Source organism: Lepidochelys olivacea (assembly GCF_965140295.1).
Source record: "Lepidochelys olivacea isolate rLepOli2 genome assembly, chromosome: 17".
In the NCBI taxonomy this organism is placed as follows: domain Eukaryota; kingdom Metazoa; phylum Chordata; order Testudines; family Cheloniidae; genus Lepidochelys; species Lepidochelys olivacea.
Window position 1 is genome coordinate 2,268,431 of NC_140427.1, and position 20,729 is coordinate 2,289,159.

General features: G+C 39.7%; 1 protein-coding gene across 1 annotated transcript in view; it reads left to right on the top strand.

Annotated features, from left to right (window-relative positions):
- TAOK1 (TAO kinase 1) overlaps positions 1–20,729 on the top strand; it is a 98,934-nt gene that overhangs the window by 30,364 nt on the left and 47,841 nt on the right. Inside the window, exon 2 of the mRNA XM_084650757.1 lies at positions 13,257–13,483. Coding sequence (XP_084506883.1) covers positions 13,352–13,483 — 132 coding nt within the window. The 5' untranslated portion in view covers positions 13,257–13,351. The remainder of the gene's footprint in view (positions 1–13,256; positions 13,484–20,729) is intronic.

A 20,729-nucleotide genomic window follows, 5' to 3' on the forward strand; every position in this document is an offset into this window, starting at 1 on the left:
GATTTTGTAGGTTTGACTGGTATGACCTGAAGTATTGTAGAAGACTGGGTCTTACAGCTGCCCTGAGAACTGTATTCCCTAATTATAAGTTGTTCTATTGGGCTTCAAGACTCTAGCCATTGGAGAGTTTGGATGCAAAAGATTCTTCTCCTTAGAATTATTGGTACGCTGCAGAATATTGTTCAGAGCATCCGATTTGAAAGTAAAACTTGTCCATATTCCCCTCCCCTGCTTGCCCTTCCACGCTGACACTGTTTGTTCAGCCTGGCTGTGGTGGGACAGATGCTCACTCCAGTCAGGAAGGTGTTAAAAAGCTCCTCTGGGCACAGTCAGCCTGCAGAGGGGTGGCTCCTTAAAAAAGAGAATCCAAGCCTGGTGCAGGGCGGTGCTTGAAGGGAAGCAGAGCTTGAACACAGAGCTCTCTAGCCCTACAGAGCAGTGGCTGCTTACCAGGAAAGCTGCTGAAGAGCCTCTGCCACCTGAACCCTTTGAAGAGGTAGAGGGACCCTCAGTACTGTGTTAATCTTGTCACAGCCTGGGACCCTCAGACAGAGAGGGGTTGAGAACTCTTGACCCCCTTGATGCAGGTTATTTACCTCTTGTCTTGTCTTGTCTCCCGGCGAATGGGAGCTGCAAAGCCAGCGCTCTGGGCAGAGGCAGGGTGCAGAGCTGCCTGGCCATGCCTCTGCCTAGCAGCTGAGCAAGAGGGATGTTACCGCTTCTGGGGAGCCACCTAGGTAAACGCCGCCCAGAGCCCGCCTCACCCCATCCCGTGCCCCTGCCCCCTCCCACACCCAAACTCTGCTGCTGCTGGGGGGTGGGGTGGAGGCATGGAGCCAGGTAGGGAGCCTGCCAAAGCTCCCTACCCCCAGCACTAGTGGGAGTCCTGGGCTGTGCACCTGCGGGCCCCAGCACCCGCGTGCCCCTGGACAGCTCAGCCCCCCCCTCAAAGTTTTAGTCCCTGGTATTTTCATGAACAGGTCACGGGCCATGAATTTTTGTATACTGCCCATGACCTGTCCATAACTTTTACTAAACATACCCATGACTAAAACGTAGCCTTACTGTAGTCCATCTTCTTTAGACTTTGGCAATAGGGGTGATCCTGACTTAGAGAGAGGGCAGTACGTATACTCCATTGTTTTCCTACTCCCCAGGAGTTTGGGAGGGAAAAGAGCAGTTCTGGATCTGAAGTACTTGAAGTTTCTCTGAAAATCAAAATGGAAGAGGGATCCGTATCTTATGGGGACTTCCTTTTGGCTGTAAACACCATTCCACATCCTTATCTGCTCATAGACTCATGGACTTTAAGATCAGCAGGGATTATCGTGATCATCTAGTCTGATCTGCTGCAATTGCAGGCCACAGAACTTTGCCCACCCACTTCTATAATAGACCCCTAACCTCTGGCTGAGTTACTGAAGTCCTCAAATCATGGTTTAAAGACTTCAAGTTACAGAAAATCCACCATTTAATTGGTCTCCCATGTTTAAGAAAGATGCATTCAACCTGGAACAGGTGCAGAGATCACAGGTTTGATCAACCAATACACCCAAGTCTCCTCCTCTGTCACTTTCAACTGATAAGTCCCCAGCTAAAAGCAAAAATTCTTGTTGTTAGTCCCTAAATGCGTGATTTTACACTATTACATTTCATCCCATTTCTATTACTCCAGTTTACAAGGTCATCCAGATCTTCTTGTATGATATTCCAGTCCTCCTTCATATTGGCAATACCTCCTAACTTTGTGTCATCCACAAAGTTTATTAGGTTTCAGAGTAGCAGCCGTGTTAGTCTGTATTCGCAAAAAGAAAAGGAGTACTTGTGGCACCTTAGAGACTAACCAATTTATTTGAGCATAAGCTTTCAAGAGCTACAGCTCACTTCATCGGATACATTTTTTTTTCCACTGAATGCATCCGATGAAGTGAGCTGTAGCTCTTGAAAGCTTATGCTTAAATAAATTGGTTAGTCTCTAAGGTGCCACAAGTACTCCTTTTCTTTTTGCGAAAGTTTATTAGCGTGCACTCACTTTTTGTGTCAAAGTCAGTAATAAAAATGTTAAATAAAATTGGTCCCAAGACTGATCCGTGAGGAACTCCACTAGTAACTTCCCTGCAGCCTGACAGTTCACTTTTCATTATGACCCGCTGTAGTCTCCCCTTTCATCAGTTCCTTATCCATCTTTCATTTCTCACATTAATCGGCGTCCTCTCCAATTTAACTAATACTTTCCCATATGGAACTGTATCAAATGCCTTATTGAAATCCAGGTAGATTAAACCTGATGAATTTCCTTTGTCTAAAAAATCAGTTATCTTCTCAAAGAAGGAGATCAGGTTGGTCTGGCATGATCTACCTTTTGTAAAACCATGTTGTATTTTATCTGAATTACCATTCACCTCCATGTCCTTAACTACTTTATCTTTCAAAATTTGTTCCAAGACCTTGCATACAATTGAGGTCAAACTAATCTCATGGCAATTTGTTTTGCTGATAATTGGCACCATTTCCAGTACAGATCCTTACCTAGGGTGTTTATATAGGTCTTGGAGGTTTTACTAGCCGCTCTCAACTAGGAAACAGTTCTTATCTGCATCTTCTTTGATGACCTTCTGCTCTGGCCCCCATCCAGATGCAAGGCCCCAGTGGACACCCTACCAGTCATACAAGTACCAGGGAAGTACCAGTATAGCTTTGAGATAAACTGAGAGAACCATTAGTTCATAGCTATTTAAAGTTATTCATGTGGGGTACAGTTTGACACTAAGTATTAATTTCTAAGGAGTGAAAGCGGAAGTTAATAAAATCCATGTAGTGATTTCAGTATTCCTTCAGAACGTCCAATCCAGTTCCTCCCATGTCTTCTGTACATAAGTACCACAGGGGCTAAATTCCACATAGTGCCTTTTTAGATTTTTTTCTCCTGTTGTGTCCCCTGGACTTATCGCTTCCAATCAAGATCCTTTCAGAAGTGTCCATATCACATCAGTCGTGGATGATGAACAACAGATGCTGGAAGGATCTCCAAATCTCAGAACTAGACAAAACAAAGGTAACATATCCCGGTTTGGGGGGTGGCAGAGCACACTTCAGCATAGGAATAGACCAAGGCATATGGTCTAACAAAGAGAAGACGCTATGTTAACTGCCTAAAACTGAAAGCCATCCTGCAAGACCTGAAGATGTTCTTACATTCAATGACAGACATCCACATATGTGCCATGATGTAATTGAGCATGGAGATGGAAGCCAGGTCACTTGCTATGCAAGGAGCGGGCCAGATACTATTGCTGAGCAAGGAGAATAACCTGTTCACCTGGGCAATGTACATCAAAGGGAAAAACAACCCAACAGTAGATTGTCAAAGCAGGCTAAGTATGGACCTTATGAGCAGGAGCCTACATTGAGGAGTGCTTTGGCACATATCCAGAGCTTTTATGTGTTCCTGCTGTACCTGATTCTGCCCTGGACTGCACAGAAAGTCAGAAAGGAGAGGACTTTCATTCTGCTGGCATCACGCTGATTGCAGAGACCCTGAATTTTGGATCTAGTAAACGTGACACTAGAACCACTGTTGTGTGTGCCACGTAAAAAGGATTTCCTGACTGCCCCAAAGACCCCTTTGTGCAACCTGAGTGCAGCAGACTAGCCAGCTGCCTGCCATTTGACAGGGAGCAACTAAAGGAGGAGGGCTATTTGGCCAGGTAACCTCTACTCTTTCCATTTCCAGATAAGTTTTATCAATTGAGTAAATATATTATCTTGGTAAAATTTTAAATGCTGCTTTAGAGAGCAGAGTTACACCAAGATCAGCAAAAACATCATGTACAGTTCTAGAGTTCCTTCAGGACAATTTCACTGTGGGTTTAAAGGCACTGAAATTGAAGGTATGCACATCAACGCTACTCAGTGTGCTGGGAGTGTGCAGAGGGAAGAATGTGTATATGCAGGCACTGAATTTCTTCAGGACTCCTTACTCATACATCTTCAACAACTACACAGGAGGACTCCACCTTGGGACGTCAGATTGGTGCTCAATATCATTGTGGTACGTCCTTTAGAACTTCTGAGGGAGGTTTCTCTTTATTACCTTTCTGTCAAGTGGGGTTTTTACAGCGGTTATGTCAACAGTCTATAACCAGACAAGTATCAGAATTAGGAACTCTGCCCATAGAACACAACTTCAGCATTTTTCTTATGGACAAAATAGTTCTTGGGATCACCCTGGAATTTCTCCCTAAGGTCAACTCCATGTCCCATAAATCACAGGATGTAGCATGGCAGTTCTTGTGTTACAAGCCATCATGCCCATCAGAAAAGCTATGGCATACCTTGGATGCTTGTATACCAGTAAAAACAAAACATTTCAAGATGAAACTAGGTAGTTCAAGAAATATACCTCAGTATTTGTGCTCCATCTTCTAACTGTAAGGAACGAAAAGTCAGTCTTTCGTCTCTAGATAGCTAGATGATGTGTATTGGTCACATGTATGTGCTGTAGAGCAGCAGTCAATCAGGAAACCTTGGAAATTGGGAAATGTATGAACCTTACTAATTGAAGAAAGTAAATTTTGAAATAGGCATTTATGATTTTTCCTCTTCTATCTGTATGCAGATATGCTGTTTGACTCTTCTTTCCGTATGTTGTGATCTTGCTTTTCAAGATTGGAGTTGAGGTTTTTTAATATCAGTAATGTAAGTAGATGTTACCATTTCTACCTTGATGCATCAACCTTGATAAAAAGGAAACATGCTTGAGCTACATGGTTAGACACCATGTTGGGAAAAATCTTCTATAGATGTTTGACATAAGTTATAAAGCTTGTGCTGTTAAAATAGTTGGTGTCTTTGTGGTAGCATGGAGGAATATGAATTCTCAAGTACCTTTCTAGAAGTAAATGAAACATCGACTGCTCCACACTTATGTACTAAAAGCAACTTGCATTCTATAATTTAAATCTTTTATCTTAATTTTCTTGTCTGTTTTATATATGTAACTACTGCATTGTATGTTCATTTTCAGAATCTATCAATAAATAGCCAAAAGATATAAAGCACTGAAAGGGGAATTATTAGTTTGTTCATTTTTTTTTAAATTATACTTGTGGGTCAGGCCTTAAATCTCCAATTTAAAATGGATAGATATTATGACATATCAGTTTGTATTTTAAGCATTCTTTTTCTCACTCTAGCTTCAGGCGTACATGAAAATAAAAGAAACATTTGTAAAACGTCAGTGGTTTCAGTAGTTCCAGTTTATTGTCTTTATGATAGTGGTGGTAATTTTCACTGTCAACTGGAAACCATTCAGGGAAATGCGAGTCGTGCGTTGAGAATATAATTTACTATCTGCTTCATATGCTCCTTGGAACTGACCCATATGCAAGAAACAAAAGCCCTTTTCCGACAGTTGTATGATGAAACTCATTCTTCATCTGTTTTATGCTTTTACTTTAGTAATTGTTGACGCTATATGTGGATTAGATGCTGTAAAAACCCTAAATACCAATTTCCAAATGGAGCTGTGGGTGGGCAGCAGTTTCAAAGGCCAATGTGGTGTATTTTGTTTTTTTGTTTTGTTTGTTGGACTGTTTACTTTTTAATGTTAGCAGAAATAGCTCAATTTTTTTTAACGACAATGACTAGCGACTTGAATTCATTTTTAAGTGTGGTCGGTGAGCAGTATATTTAGCCGTGGTAAGGCATCCAATACCTGCCACTAAAGATCAGTTTTCATAGATTTGATTCTGGCTTTGACTACGCTATGAGCTAGGGGTGTGATTCCCAGCTCCGGTAGCTGTACTCATGCTATCTCCCGTTTCAGCTAGCACGTTAAAATTAGTGGGGTAGCCACCGTAGGACAAGGCACGGCAGTGCCGTCGCTGCTGCTGCCTGTGGTACTGTGGCTTCCCTGCAATTTTTAATGTGCTAGCTCAGATGAAAGTGAGCACTAGTACGTCTGTGCAAGCTGGGAATCATACCCCTGGCTCATAGTGTAGACGTAGCCCATGTTAAGGGTATTTTATAGTGTGTAGGGTGGCAATAACTTATCTAAAACCAAAACCAACTCCAAAGTCACAAATGACTTGTTTGAACTTAGTGATGGCGGAATCTTCAGCTGATCATCCCGGCGGTCATCATTAGGCATCGTGTCCGTCCAGCTTCCTCATGTTGTGTGCTGTGTTTGATACCTAATGAAATGGGAAGTGACAGAGCATGGTAAACTATTTTACAACACACAAGTCTGATGTGTGCCTCAGCTTGTATGAGTTATGGTCACCAGAATTTAACAAATACCTATTTTTAAAATTGAATTTGTTAATTCTTTGAAGTTAAATCTATGGGAGAATGTGTGCTGCATTGTACCTCTACTAATCTGATTTACACACAAGCCTGCATACTAATCTGAGAGTTTTACTCTTTATAGCCTTTTGAATAGCCTTCTGGAGCTAAGGTTGTTCCTTTGATGCAGTAATACTTGGCACAGTCTCATAAATTCTAATGGTCTTTGCTTCTCACTGGCTTTAGTCTGGGTGAGATTCTGAAAGTTGATCACTGTACATATGTGGAAATCTCAGCTAATGTAATTAACAGGCTTCTACGGTGAATTCTAAATATAGTCTGTTCCCAATACGTGTGTTTATTACGTTTAATACTTTGAAGATATTGCAAATAATTACCCAGGATATGTGGGTGGCACAGATGCATTTTACTGTAGTGTCAGATAAGAACGGCCAGACTGGGTCAGACCAATGGTCCATCTAGCCCAGTTTCCTTGTCTTCTGACAGTGGCCTGTGTCAGATGGAATGAACAGAACAGGGCAATTTCAAGTGATCCATCCCCTATCATCCAGTCCCAGCTTTTGGCAGTTGGAGGTCATGGATCATGGGATTGTAACCCATACAATCTTGGTGAATAGACCTGGATGGACCTATCCTCCATGGACTTACCTAATTCTTATTTTAACTCAGTTATACTTTTGGCCTTCACAACATCCCATGGCAATGAGTTCCACAGGTTGACTGTGCATTGTGTGAAGAAGTACTTCCTTATGTTTGTTTTAAATCTGGTGCCTATTAATTTGATTGGGTGAACCCTAGTTCTTGTGTTATGTAAAGGGAGAAATAACACTTAAACTTTCTTCATACCATTTATGATTTTGTAGACCTCTACCATATCTCTCCTTAGCCATCTCTTTTCTAAGATGAATAGTCCCAGACTTTTTAATCTCTCCTCACATGGAATCTATTCCATACTCCTCATTGTTTTCATTGCCCTTCTCTGTATGTTTTACAATTCTAATATATCTTTTTTGAGGTGAGATGACTGGAACCACACCCAGTATTCAAGGTGTGGGCGTACCATGGATTTACTGTGCTCTGTCTATACAGGCATTACGAGTGAATTTTAACTGCCCTGCTGCGGTAGTCCTTAAACTTTGTTGTAAGGCCTACATAAGACAGGGCTTAAATCTACACTTCGCATATGACAGTTGAGGATGCAGAGCTTTGTTTGTACTGCCTTTAAGTATCCCACTGGATCTTAGTCATGGGGTGGGGTCTTGTTTTAGCAAGGGATGACATGGGTAACAGGCAGGCAGAAAACACAAAAGAGAACAGGCCTTCCAAACGTGGTTTTTTTCCCCTTTCTCATTTTGCAAGTTCATGATGTCAGTGGTTCTGACGGGTGTGTATGTATACAATAAACATAATTATAGCAGCATAAAATTTTATGTACACAAGGACTTTCATGGGTGTATTCGTGCAATTTCTACTAATTGATCATGTGAAAGTAATTTGATAAAATATTTTGGCCTGTAATCAGTTTCAGTGACATTACTAGTACCCAGTAAAATAAACACAGTGCAGACTAGTATGTGTAAAAGGAGTTGGTCAGAATTTATACTACCGTGATCCTTCTCCGGTTTGATTAGAATATAATTTTTTTTTAATTGTATCAACTTTTTGGAGTAACTCTCTGATTGAGTGGAATTGTCAAATTAAATTACATTCCAGTCGTCATTAATATTTTATATAATATCTTTTCTTAGATGTGGATGATCACCAATGAGGCATACCGTACAATTTGGGTTTTATGCACCAATGTAGCTGCTCTAGTGCAGAGGTGCTGCGCTGGAGCAAAAAGTAGATTGCATGCAGCATGACCCTAAATTTGAAAATTAAAGTGCTGTGGTATATGTTGGGCACAGCAGGATTTAGATAAATCAGAATCAGCAGATAAAATAAGAATAATTGCCTTCAAATACCAATGGTATTGAGAGGTTTGAGTGACTTCATATGAAGAGAATACAACCATAGCAATTGTTGTACCAAAATTCATAAGAATTGAATCCTTCAGTTTTCAGTGCAATTTAGTTTTGATCTCTTATTTTGCACTATGATATATTTGCATTATTAATAAAATAATGCATACACACTTTCCACCCTCTCTCTGAAATCTCCTTTCCTCCTTCCGACTCCCACCTCTCCCAAAAATTAAAGCATCTTTGTTATAAGAAAGGGGGTAACAAGGTGGATAAAAATATTTATTTTTTATTTAAATTGGATTTTTCTAATTTTATTTAAATTATATTTTTTTCTTTATAAAAATAAATCTGTTTAAAATGAAATCTGAATTTAATATACAGTATGTTGCAGCCTAAACTTGTTCTAATCTCTTTAAACGTTTTTAAATAAATATGTAGAATCCATGAGCCTCTATCTAAAACCTTGAGGTAAAAGCTGCTTTTCTATGTAAAGACAGAATCAGGGGAAAACATCTAACCTTTGAATTTGAGCTTTATAAATATGGCACTCTAGGTCATGTACTGTATTAAGGGCTTGTTTTGATTAATGAAAATACATTTTATATACTGTTTTATGTGTTTAATTCCAATTACTATCCTAATGCAGCTTGACACAAATCATGAGCAAAAAGTTATTTCTCTAGGAAATAAGCAATATTTTATTCACCATTTTTTAACATACTGAAATTGTACAATTAATAAGAATCTGAAAATATTAAGCTATATAATTGCTTAAGTAAATGTATATAGTTATAGTGTACCTCGTAGGTAGCAAACAGTTGTACCAAGTCTTGTGTAAAGGCTCTATTTAGTTGTAAAGTAACATGTTTTAATGTTCCTCCCTTGGTGTTCACACCTCAACTGCTAGAAGAGGGTCTCATCCTCCCTGATTGAACTAACCTCGTTATCCCTAGCCTGATTCTTGCTTGCATATTTATACCTGCCTCTGGAAATTTCCACTACATGCATCCGATGAAGTGGGTATTCACCCACAAAAGCTTATGCTCCAATATGTCTGTTAGTCTATAAGGTGCCACAGGACTCTTTGCCATGTTTTAATGATTATATCAACCAACGAGAATGCACCTTTCTTTAGAAAAAGACTGAAACAGAAATGGAAAATTTGATTAAAATCAGTTATTTAAATTTAGGCTTTCCACTTGGTGGTTTAAATCATGAATTAAATTGCTGATTTAAATGTCTCCACCCTGGGGGGTAGAGTGTTTGAACTGGTAAACTTGCTGAATCTTGATGTGTGTTGTGACTTCCTGCTTCAGAAAAAGACAAAGGGAAATTAACGTTATAATTTTTTTAAAATAGAAATATTTCATTGTACAAAAAAGCAAAAGACAGCAAGAAGATGTAAAGTTATTTAATGGGTGGAAATTGCATTAGTATGTCTTGGCAATGCTTGTTCATTTGAACCTTACACAAGGATAGGCATAACATCATGTATAAATTTGTAACTGTTGCACTAAAATGAGTTTTTTTGTTTATTTTTATATATATATTATATGTACTTTAAATAAAAAGTAGTAATTATGTTCAAGATTCAGGATAGGCAAACTTTTTGAGAATAAAGGAAGAAAATTTCTTTTAAGGTATTTGAAATAGGTTAATAGACCTGACGTTTTTGCTGGACCCACTTTAATTTGCCATTTACTATGTGAAGTAAGGCAGCGAAGGAGTCTCACACCACTTCTGTATAAGCTGTCAGCCTGGAGGGAGTTTCAGCACTGGTAAAAAGCCCTGCCTGTTGATGACATTTCACAGGCATACTCAAAAATCATGCCAAGAATGAGAATAGTGGCTAGTTTGAGGGGGACAACCCTGTAATCCCTCTCAGCTCTGTGTATCTAGGGTTCTCATTCTCTCTCTCTTTCTCAGATGCACTATGAAGGGGACATGTGACTTTTGTCCATATTGGCAGGTTTGTCCAAGCCTAGACCCCACTGATTAACAGATGTAAGGGAAAGAGCATTGTGGGATTGCAGCAGTTGCTTTTGAACAACAATGTCCTTTTTGTAAGAATCTGATGCTTTTTAAAAGATGTAACATGACATCATTACAGTTGATCCAAGAAACATTCCTTCAATAATACTGAGTGTGCTGTGGTTATCAACTCCCTTCCCCCATCTCCTTTCTCTTGCCTCTCTGACTTATGGTTTTTGTCTATTGTTCGGCTCTAGGCTGTAAATGCGAAACAGTTGTCTTTTAGTGTCATGTTCTTTTTAGAGCTGTGATCAAATGTAATATTGTTGATCTTTTTGCTTTTCTATCACATCTGTTATAAATGAAGTCCATTTCAGGTGTCTACTAAATTGCAGCTAATTCTTGTTCTCTACTGTGTGAAACCTTAAGAGATAAAATTAGATAATGCTTAGTCCTGCCTCAGTGCAGGGGACTGGACGAGATGACCTTTCAAGGTCCCACCCAGTCCTACATTTCTGTGATGATAGATAAGATGTAGGCATGACATTCCTGTACATTTGACTCATCTTATTGAGCTACATTTTATATATAATTCCTGTGCTAATCTTATGTTTTAATATAAATGAAGAGAGAAATTAATAGGTTGACACCAGTGTCGTTGTAATGGCACCTGCATAAATACATACTTAAAACACGTTCATAATTATATTTGCACAACAGTTCATAATTCCATCTAATTTCTTATACCCAATCCATCACTGTGGTATCTGCATGTGGTTTTGTTCCTTGGGTGCTGAGAGTGGGCTGTCATGGAAACCCATTTATGGTTATATTACAAATGTTTACAATCCTGGCTATTTGGAGGTACATTATGGAAATCCTGGATTTTCTTGCATCCCATCTCCCAAATACCTCTTAGCTAGACAAGTTGGAGAGTCATGCAGCATTGATAACTAGGTATGTCTTGGCTGTGCTCACACACAATAGTGCTTTCCATGTAGTGGGTCTGGCAGTTGCTTGAAACTAACAAGGATCAAGTTGTCTTTGTCAGTTTCACATGCTGCCAGTGGCTAGAGGAAAATACTGCTATGCACAAGCACTCTAAGGAGCATTATTTTTGTCTATAATTTCTATAGGAGTCTCTTCCGGTGCGGGGAACCAATGATTCAACAGAGATCTGGAGATTTGAAGAGAGGTGGGGGTACAGAGACAGAAAAGGAGAAAATTGTGCAGGGATAATGACCTTTAAACATAACACTTAAACTCATATTTACTGTTTTTGTCTGCTATGAAGTTAAAAACCTTCTGTAGGTTTAACATACAAAATGTAAAATGTGGAAGTATCAATCTTGACGAGACAGAACAAAAAGATTTGGAGAAGAAAGGGGATAGTATGTTAGCTATTTGCCAGTGATATAGTTGTTTTGGTTGGTAACATTTTATGGAGGATTGTGAGAAACTCCCAATGCCAAGGCTTTGTCCTCTCTAGGCGAAAATGTGTGTTTTTAACGTTAGTGAAAATCCTAGAGTAGACAAGGCAAGTTGTTGTTTTAACTTGTGTTCACTGGTACATGTAAACCCTAACATGTTAGAACTGCAATTGCCCTGTCTACAATAGGATTTTAACACATTAAAAGTACAGCTTTTTTCCTAGTGTAGACTTAGTCCAAAATGACCAATCAATTTTGGATAAATGTAAGGTAAAGCACACTTAAAACACTTCACATATGCTAATGGCATCTGAACTTTCAGGTTCTTCTGTGGAAAGCTATTGGAGATGGCTTAATGAAAATAGCTTTGTTATGTGCTAATAGCAGTTAAAGAAAACATCAATGCTTGAGTTTGTCTGAAGGGACAGACACATGTTACTCTTTCTGATTTTGGTCACCATCTCTCTAAGATGTGGATTGTGATAGAAAATATCAAGAGCAGGCATATAAGATAGAGGTCTTGAATTTATGTATCAGAAGAGACTGATAAGGCTGAAGGTATGGGCTTGTTTACACTTAAAATGCTACAACAGTACAGCTACACTGCTGTAGAGCTTCAGTGAAGATGCTACCTACGCCGGTGGGAGGGCTTTTCCCACCGGCGTAGGTAATTCATCTCATTGAGAGGCGGCAGCTAGCTTGACAGAAGAGTTCTCCCATGGATGTAGCGCTGTCTACACTGGGGGTTAGATCGGCTTAGCTGTGTTATGCAGGTGTGTGGATTTTTCACACCCCTGCATGACCTAGTTATACTGACCTAATTCTTCTTTTGACCTAGCTGCCACCTCTCGGGGGGTTATCTAGGCTGCTGGGAGAACCCCTCCAGCTGGTGTAAGTCGTGTCTATGCTGAAGCGCTACAGTGGTACAGTTGCAGCATTTCAAGGGCAGACAAGCCCTTATTTACCGGTGGCAGGAGAAGTGTTCAAGGTGATTTGATGGAAGTATGGAAAATTAGTCACAGTTGATCAGTGCCTCCTTTTTAGCCTGTGGTGTAATAAAAGAAGGTAATACTGAATTCAATTAAGCTAAAGGGCAGTAAGTTTATTACCAAGGAAGGTTCTATAGTTAAGCAGTAGAATTCACTATTACTAGGGGTCATTGAGAGACGTACTGCAGATAATTGTATAACCATTAACATTTGCATCTCTGCAAATGAAAGATCACATGGGGAATTAAGTCTTCATAAGCTGGTCGATTTTTGTATTCCTGGAAGGAATTTTTTCCCATTAGATCCCTGCATGACTGGCTAAGTGGATTGTAGGTGGGGTGTTCGCCCCACCCCCATTTTTTATATACCTTCCATCGAGGGATAAGTTGCATGTCTCTGTTGAAGGCAGGATACCAGACTTACGTAGCAGTTGGACTGATCTGGTATAGCAACTCCTGTGTTAGCATCACTTGTTATGAGTGGCATGCTTAGTCTACAAGAAATTTGGACCCTGCTCATCTGTAGACTTCAGTAATGAGTTGCTTTGCACTGGCTCTGAGATTTGTAATCAGTGATAAGTTATGTTTTTCTTACAGTAATCCATGCTGAAGAGGCCCCATTCATACAGATGAACCAAGGGTTGAGGCAGCTCTTTCAACCCAGATAGTCAGTCGGCTAACTGCCCAGCAGGATGCCATCAACCAGCCGAGCGGGCAGCCTGAAGGACCCAGAAATTGCAGAGCTCTTCTTTAAAGAAGATCCAGAAAAACTCTTCACAGATCTCCGAGAGATTGGTCATGGAAGCTTTGGAGCAGTTTATTTTGTAAGTAATTTGAACAGACAGTTACTTGTGAATATTAGCTGGCTAATTTTTAACTCTGGATATTGCCTTTTTACTACTTATTGAGGAAAATTAACTCATCTGAAACATTGAGGTTTTTATGGTAGGCTCTTTGGGTGAGGGTTGGTGGTCTTGTTATGTGTTTGTACAGTGTCTAGCACGATGGGGCCTCAGTTTCTTGCTAGAGTCCTTAGGTGTTACCACCGTATTAATAAGAAGAAAAGCTGGGTCAGAGTCCATGACTGGTGCTCTTAGGCATGACAGTAATACAAACGATCAGAAGTAGTCAGGGATTTAGTTGCACATTAAAATTGCAGGGCCTAGCAGCAGCAAAGTTTGCAATTGCAAGGCAAAGTACTTGAAAAGAGACCGCTTCCATCATAAATCAAAGAGTGTGTTGCATCAGCAACAGTGTGTAGTAAAACGAACTACAGCTACTCTGCCTTGGTTAGCCAGTTAAACTCCTGCTTACCTTTCTGGCAATGTTAACTGCCAGTAAACTATCTGTCTGCAGCTGAAAAGCCCAGATCCCATCTCTCCATTCCCCAGACCCCATATACTAATCACAGCACTAACAGGGAACATGTTCACCTGAGGCTCAGTCTTGGGCATGCTCAGTAGTGCACTTCTTCTTGGTCTCCCCTGGCTGACATCATCAAGGCCCATATTTCTGCCACTCTTCATGACTGGCAACTCAGCTCTATTGCTCTGCTCAGCTTCTCTTCATTTCAGTGCCTCCCTTCTGACTGGCAGTGCAGTTCTGTTGCTCCATACAGTTCCTTCTCGTCCCCTGCCCCTGAGTGCAGCTCAGTTTTCTTTCTCCATCTGCCACTCAGCCCCTCCGCAGCCATTTTCTCTCGCACTGTGTCACTCAGTTTGCCTCAGCGTCCCCTGCTGTCCTTATCCAACAGACTGGAATCCCAATACTTGTCCATATAACATTTCTATTTGACCTGAGCTTTTGGGGACCAGGATTTTTCCCTGCCTACTCTCTGCTTACATAGCACAACTGAGACATGGGATATCTCTTAGCCTCTTAACAGCTACTTCATTTGCAACTTACTGTCTGTTAACCTAAGTGCATACTGTGAGACCTTCATTAAAAAGCCATTTTCCGGTGCAAACCTTTTCTCATTTATAATTATAACAGGTGTGGCCAAACCTGTCAGTTTTCTTACAGAGAGCTATTTGTGTCAGTATTTTATGAGCTTCCTATTCATTGTTAATAATTGCAGCAGACCATGTTGGGAACCTTCCAGCACAAATTTAATGCAGCACAGATGAACTAATTAGGAAAAGCTTCTTAATTTTGTTCCTTGCTTAAAATTGTGAGCTGCCACTGCCTGGGAACAGAACGTGTGAGCAAATGTTTTATAATGAAGTAAATGCCACAGGTGAACATTGCTTAATATCGTTAAATTCACTGCAGAGAAAACTGGAGATAGATTTTAGATCAACTCACTTCTCCCCTCTGCCCACTTTTTGACACAATTTTTAAATGTTTTCAACTTTGCTACATATTATTATGGTACAGAAATGTCATAGGGGATGGTTAACCAAAACGAGCACATAGTTAGAGGTCACCTGCATGCTATGTGGTAGAGGTGTGCTCAAACAGCAAGAAAAGAAGAGCATTCATCACATCAATATCTCTGTGAACTCCGTATTTGTTTCAAGTTAAAAATCATTTAAGGGTTGAATGCCCTTTACCAGGGCACCCTTCAAGCAGCATGACAAGTGCTGCCATGAATTTAAATGGTGGAGAACCCACCCTCCCAAGCTTTTTAACCCTTCTCTTCTCTACACACTCTCTCACTAAACATTACTGTCAGAAAGTTCATTACAAAGAGGGATTTCTACCTTACTGTGTTCAGATTGTACTTCTGATGCACTGCAGGTAGGAGATTAGACAGTCTTCCTAAAGGACAAAAGGTAAGCTTTGCATGATGCTGCTCAAACGTTAGTGTATCATGTGTCTTTTGTTAATAAAGGAGTATGCCCCGTAGAAGATGTGTGGTATGTTACTGTCTATTATTGTTTTGCATTTTAAGCTTCAACACACAAACTAGACGTGATTACAGTATCTTTTTTGCTCTGGAAAATCTCTTGTAAGAAATTTTATATCTGAAGCTATTTTATAGATAGACATTATATTACATAAAGCTCTATCCAGAAAGATGAGATGGACCTGGTGGGTGGGGAGAAATTTGTTAAGGTAAAGATTATGTATATGAAGTTAGATTGGGAGAGCATGAATGTCTCATTTCTGATTTTCTTGCAGAACCAGTAAATTCCTTACTAAAATAAAAATTATCTTGTGTTCCATCAGCAATATTCAATTCTTGGATAATACACTATTAAAGTGTTCTCTAGTTAAGTTAAATGTAGTTAAAACTTCAAAGGAACATTGCCAAAGCTGCTGTACTTAAAGCATCAGCTTTGTTATGCATTTTGCGTCACACGCATGCATCTTGTATCATTGGTCTAGCTACTCCATTCTTGGGAACTTTGATACCTTGCCTTCTCTTGAGGATTGAACACAATATGCATGTGCATACATGCCTGAAATCTCAAACAAGCCCTGGGTTTTATGATCACCTAATAAATTGGGTGGCATCATAACAATACAGCCTTTGTTTTGAATGTCATATGGATTTTTCCAGGCTAGGGAAGACGCTTCAAAGAAACTGGGTGCCTTTAACTCTCTGGCTTGTTAACCTTCATGGCTCTCTTTTCTTTTCATATTCAGATTCTGGCAGTTATTGACTATTGATGTTAACTTATCAATAATATTTGTGTGTTTAAGGTGGGTGTTGTTTTTTGGGGGGGTTGGTTGTTTTTTTAGTAAAGAAACTTTTTTTCCCCCATCTACTTTCGTTGTGTACAGGTTGGCCTGGGAATGTTAATAATAATACACATCTAGGAACTGTTTAGGAACTGGAAAAAGCCATACATCCCCAAAATCTTGCCCTTTGAATTGTATTTTAATTCTGTTTTCCTTTTCTTTATTATATCTCTTACTCCACCCCTTCACTCACACGTCCAAAACCAGGTCTAGATTTCACTCAGATTCATACTCTTTTGATCATCATCTGTGATAATTTATTCTATAGGTCTATTACCTCTACTTTTTATCCTGGTCTCCAAGTTTTAGACCATTGTATAAAGTTTAACTACAATTCCTTTCATTATTTTCATGAACTCTGTTGGCTCACCTCAGGGTATTATCACCCCAGTAATTACAAGGCTTCCTATTACATTTTTGGTTTTAGTTTCATCTTTGCTGCCCTAATTCTTCATCCTTTTCAGTGCAAGAATAGCCTTTCTTTTATACAGTAACCAGTGCTAGGTAGAGTGCTCCAGAGAGGGCAAGGAGGTGGGTATATTGACTCTTTTTTATTATATCTACGTTCCTTCTGCTGCTATAATCTGGTATCTTCTTTGCCCTTTTTTATTGTAGCTGTTCACCCATTTGATTATTTCAGTGATTCCCTCCTCCCTCACCCAAATAAACCTTAAATCCTTTGTGATAAGTGTGCTAGGTGATTGCTCTATTCAACAGATATTCCCAAGATTTTCTTTTCTCCCAGTCTAATTGTTCTACCTTGAATATTTGTCATCTGTCGGGCCAATCACCCAAATAGTCCAAATATTTTAGATGTTTTTTGGAGTATGTGGGGCAAGGGAAGTATTTTTATGGTAGGTTCAGGGTGGTATTTTCTCTGTTAACCCGCCAGTATCTCTTGCTACATGAAACCTGTGCAGTGTTGTTCTTAATTAGTTTCCTAATTGTTTGTTGAAGGTTTAACGGTAGTAAACCCAAGCACTATAGGAATATGGACAAACAGAAAGATAGTAGCACAACAACAGAATTGCAGCTGGTATGGAAATAAATATCGTCAGATGAGTGTAGCAGGATGAATTCAAGAGTATAAAGTATAAAACTAAAGCTAGTTTAAAAAACAAAACGTATTTGAATTTTGCCTCCTTGGGATAGAGTCTGGCCTTGTGGTGAAGGTGAAGGGCTGGGAGACCGGAGCCCTGAGTTCTCTTCCTTGCTGTGGTGCTGATTACTTCTGTGATCTTGGGCAAGTCAGTCCCCCACCCACTTTGTAAATAAGGATACTTCTGTCCCTCACAAGTCTGTTGCAAGACTGAGTTGATATTAATTAAGTGCATTGGGATCCTTTGATGGAACCACAATAGAATTTTGTTGTTATATTCCAAGGTCCCAATCCCAGAGATGCTGTAGATTAGGGGTGAAATCCTGACCCTGTGGAACTCCATTGGAGTTTCACTGTTGACTACAGTAGGGCCAGAATTATACCTTCAGTGCCTTCATCAGGTGCACAGGAAGCAGCCATGGCTGAAGTTTGTTATTGATAGTTGGGCTGCCAAAGACTGTTGCAGATGTTCATTTCATTGTGATGCAAAGGGAATTTTCTCAAGAAGGATGGGGATCCAGAGGTTTCTAGATTTTTGCCTGGTCATAGTGTTTTTCTTCTAGTAGATCAGTGCTAGATGTTTGGCTTCCAGGGCACTCTTCAGGAGCCACCTATCCCCGCTTATTCAAAAATCAGGTGTGCTGGTATTTGCTAATATCAAAGCAGGTTCGTCCTTGTCAGTGTTGGTACCTGTAGTTCATTTCAAATAATGAATCCAAATAGGGGATACAAGCGCCCTCTGAAACAGAGTGTATTAATGTTGGCCTGTTAAAATCCACACCTCCAGCAACTCAGTACTGTTGTGGATAAAAATCTCAGAAAGATAGAGAAAATTGCATGAGCAGAATTATTTCTCAGTTGAGTATTTTTCCCAGTTTTCATGAGGTGACAACAGCTCTTTAAATCTTACTTCTTATTTCTGCCTTTTATTTCAACAGAAACGCAGGGCATGTTTGTTGCTGTATTTTGGATTGGCAGCAGCCCTCACTTAAGATCTGCTTTGTGCTTAATAAATTACGGCCCTAGCTAATACTAATGGGCATGGTTGTGGCAGAGGAAACAGTTGGGTCTGTGAACAGTTTCCTCTCCCTGGAGAAGATCTAGGAGTTACAATGTTTAAATTGTACTGGTAAAAAAAATAATTTTTGCATTTTTAATAGTTACCTTAAATAGATTGAAATGTAGACTCAACACTGAAATGCAGCATCCTCAGTTACAGAAAGAAAATGGTAAAAGCTAGTCAGAAGTTCATCATTGAGGTAAGAGGGTTTCAGAATTCACTGTCAACAATGAATGGCAAAGTACCAGAATATGGCTGAGAAACCCCTTTACAAACTCTGGAGTCCTGAATGTAATGAAAGTTCTGGAAGCCTGTGTTTGATAGATTGCAACACTGAGTGATAAGGTCAGATTTACTAATTTTGCAACCTGAAATTTAACTTGAGTATTTTTTTGTTAACTGTAGCTTGAAATTGCAGCAGGTAAGGTAATTTAGCTTTCTTCATACTTTCACCTTCTGAATTGTTGGAGATCCTTCATTGTAAGGCTGCATTGAAATGGCTAGTAGAGTTAGTATTTTAGTACTAGTGTCATTGAAATTCATGACATGCACCGTTATTTTGGCTTTGTGGTCAAGTCAAACAAACATGAGAGAGAGGCCCTGAGGAGTTCCCCGCCTCCTTAGCCATGTATGGAACTTTCAGTAGAGGATTGGTTGGGATTTTGTTCTGCTAAACAACACGGTGCTCTCCTCTTTGCTTTGAGGCTGAGTGTGCTGTTCCTTGAGTATTTCAGGGCCTCTGCTAAAATGTAATGAAAATTAAAACAATAGCTTTACTTCAGAACACATTGGGTTACCACTGACAGCATTATTATATTGTCCACTCCCTATATTGTCATCTTGTCTTAGTTTAGATTGTAAATTTTCTGAGAACAGGAAATCAGTCTGTAGCATGAAGAGCCATTAACGTTTATTGTGCTATACTCATCCTAGGGGTACTTAAGCGATTAGTTGAAGCAATCTCAGCGCTGTTAGCAATTATCTTTGAGAACTCATGGAGGACTGGTGAAGTCCCAGAGGAGGAGGAGGGCATATATAGCACCTCTCTTTAAAAGGGGAACAAAGAGGAACTGGGACTCATGGACCAGTCAACCTAACTTCAGTATCTGGAAAGATACTGGAACAAATTATTAATCAATTTGTAAGCACTTAGAAGATAATAGAATTATAAGAAATAGCCAACATGGATTTGTCAAGAACAAATCATGCCAAACCAACACCATTTCCTTCTTTGACAGGTTTACCGACCTAGTGGATAGGGAGCAGGGAAGGTGTAGACGTGATGTGTGTTGATTGTATAGTAAGGATTTTGACATAGTTGCATATGACGTTCTTATAAACAAACTAGGAAAACGTCATCTAGATGAAATTACTATAAGAGGGGTGTCAAACTGGTTAAAAAAATGATTACAAAGATGAGTTATTTTAACGATTTGCTGTCAGACGGAGAGGATTTATTTAGTGAGGTCCTGCATGGGTTTGTCCTGGGTCTGGTGCTTTTCACCGTTTTCATTAATAACTTGGATAATGGAGTGGAGAGCATGCTTATAACATACGAAGATAACACCAAGATGAGAAGGGTTTGCTAGCACAAATTAGAGAAAAGGATTCGAATTCAAAAAGACCTTGACAAATTGACCTGAAATCAACAAGGTGCAATTCATTAAAGATAAGAGCCAAGTATGAAGCTTAGGAAGGAAAAATCAAACACACAAAACTAAACTGGGAATTGCTGGCTAGACAGTAGTACTGCTGAAAAGGATCTGGGAGTTATAGTGGATCACGAATTGAATGAGTCAACAATGTGATGCAATTGTGAAAAAGGCTAATATTATTTTGGGGTGTATTAACAGGAGTATCACATGCAATACACAGGAAGTAATTGTCTTGCTCTCCTCAGCACTGGTGATGCCTCAGCTGGAGTACTTTATCCAATTGTGGATGCCACACTTGAGGAAAGATGTGGACAAATTGGAGAGATTCCAGAGGAGAGCAACAAAAATGATAAAAGGTTCAGAAACCCGGACCTTTGAGGAAGGGTTAAAAAAACCTGGACGTTGTTTAGTGTTGAGAAGAGAAGAGGAGGGAGGACCTGATAAGTCTTCAAGTGTGTTAAGGACTGTTTTAAAAAGGATTGTGATCAATTTGTTCTCCACATCCACTGAAGGTAGGTCAAGAAGTAATGGGCTTAATCTGCAGCAAGGGAGATTCAGGTTAAATATTA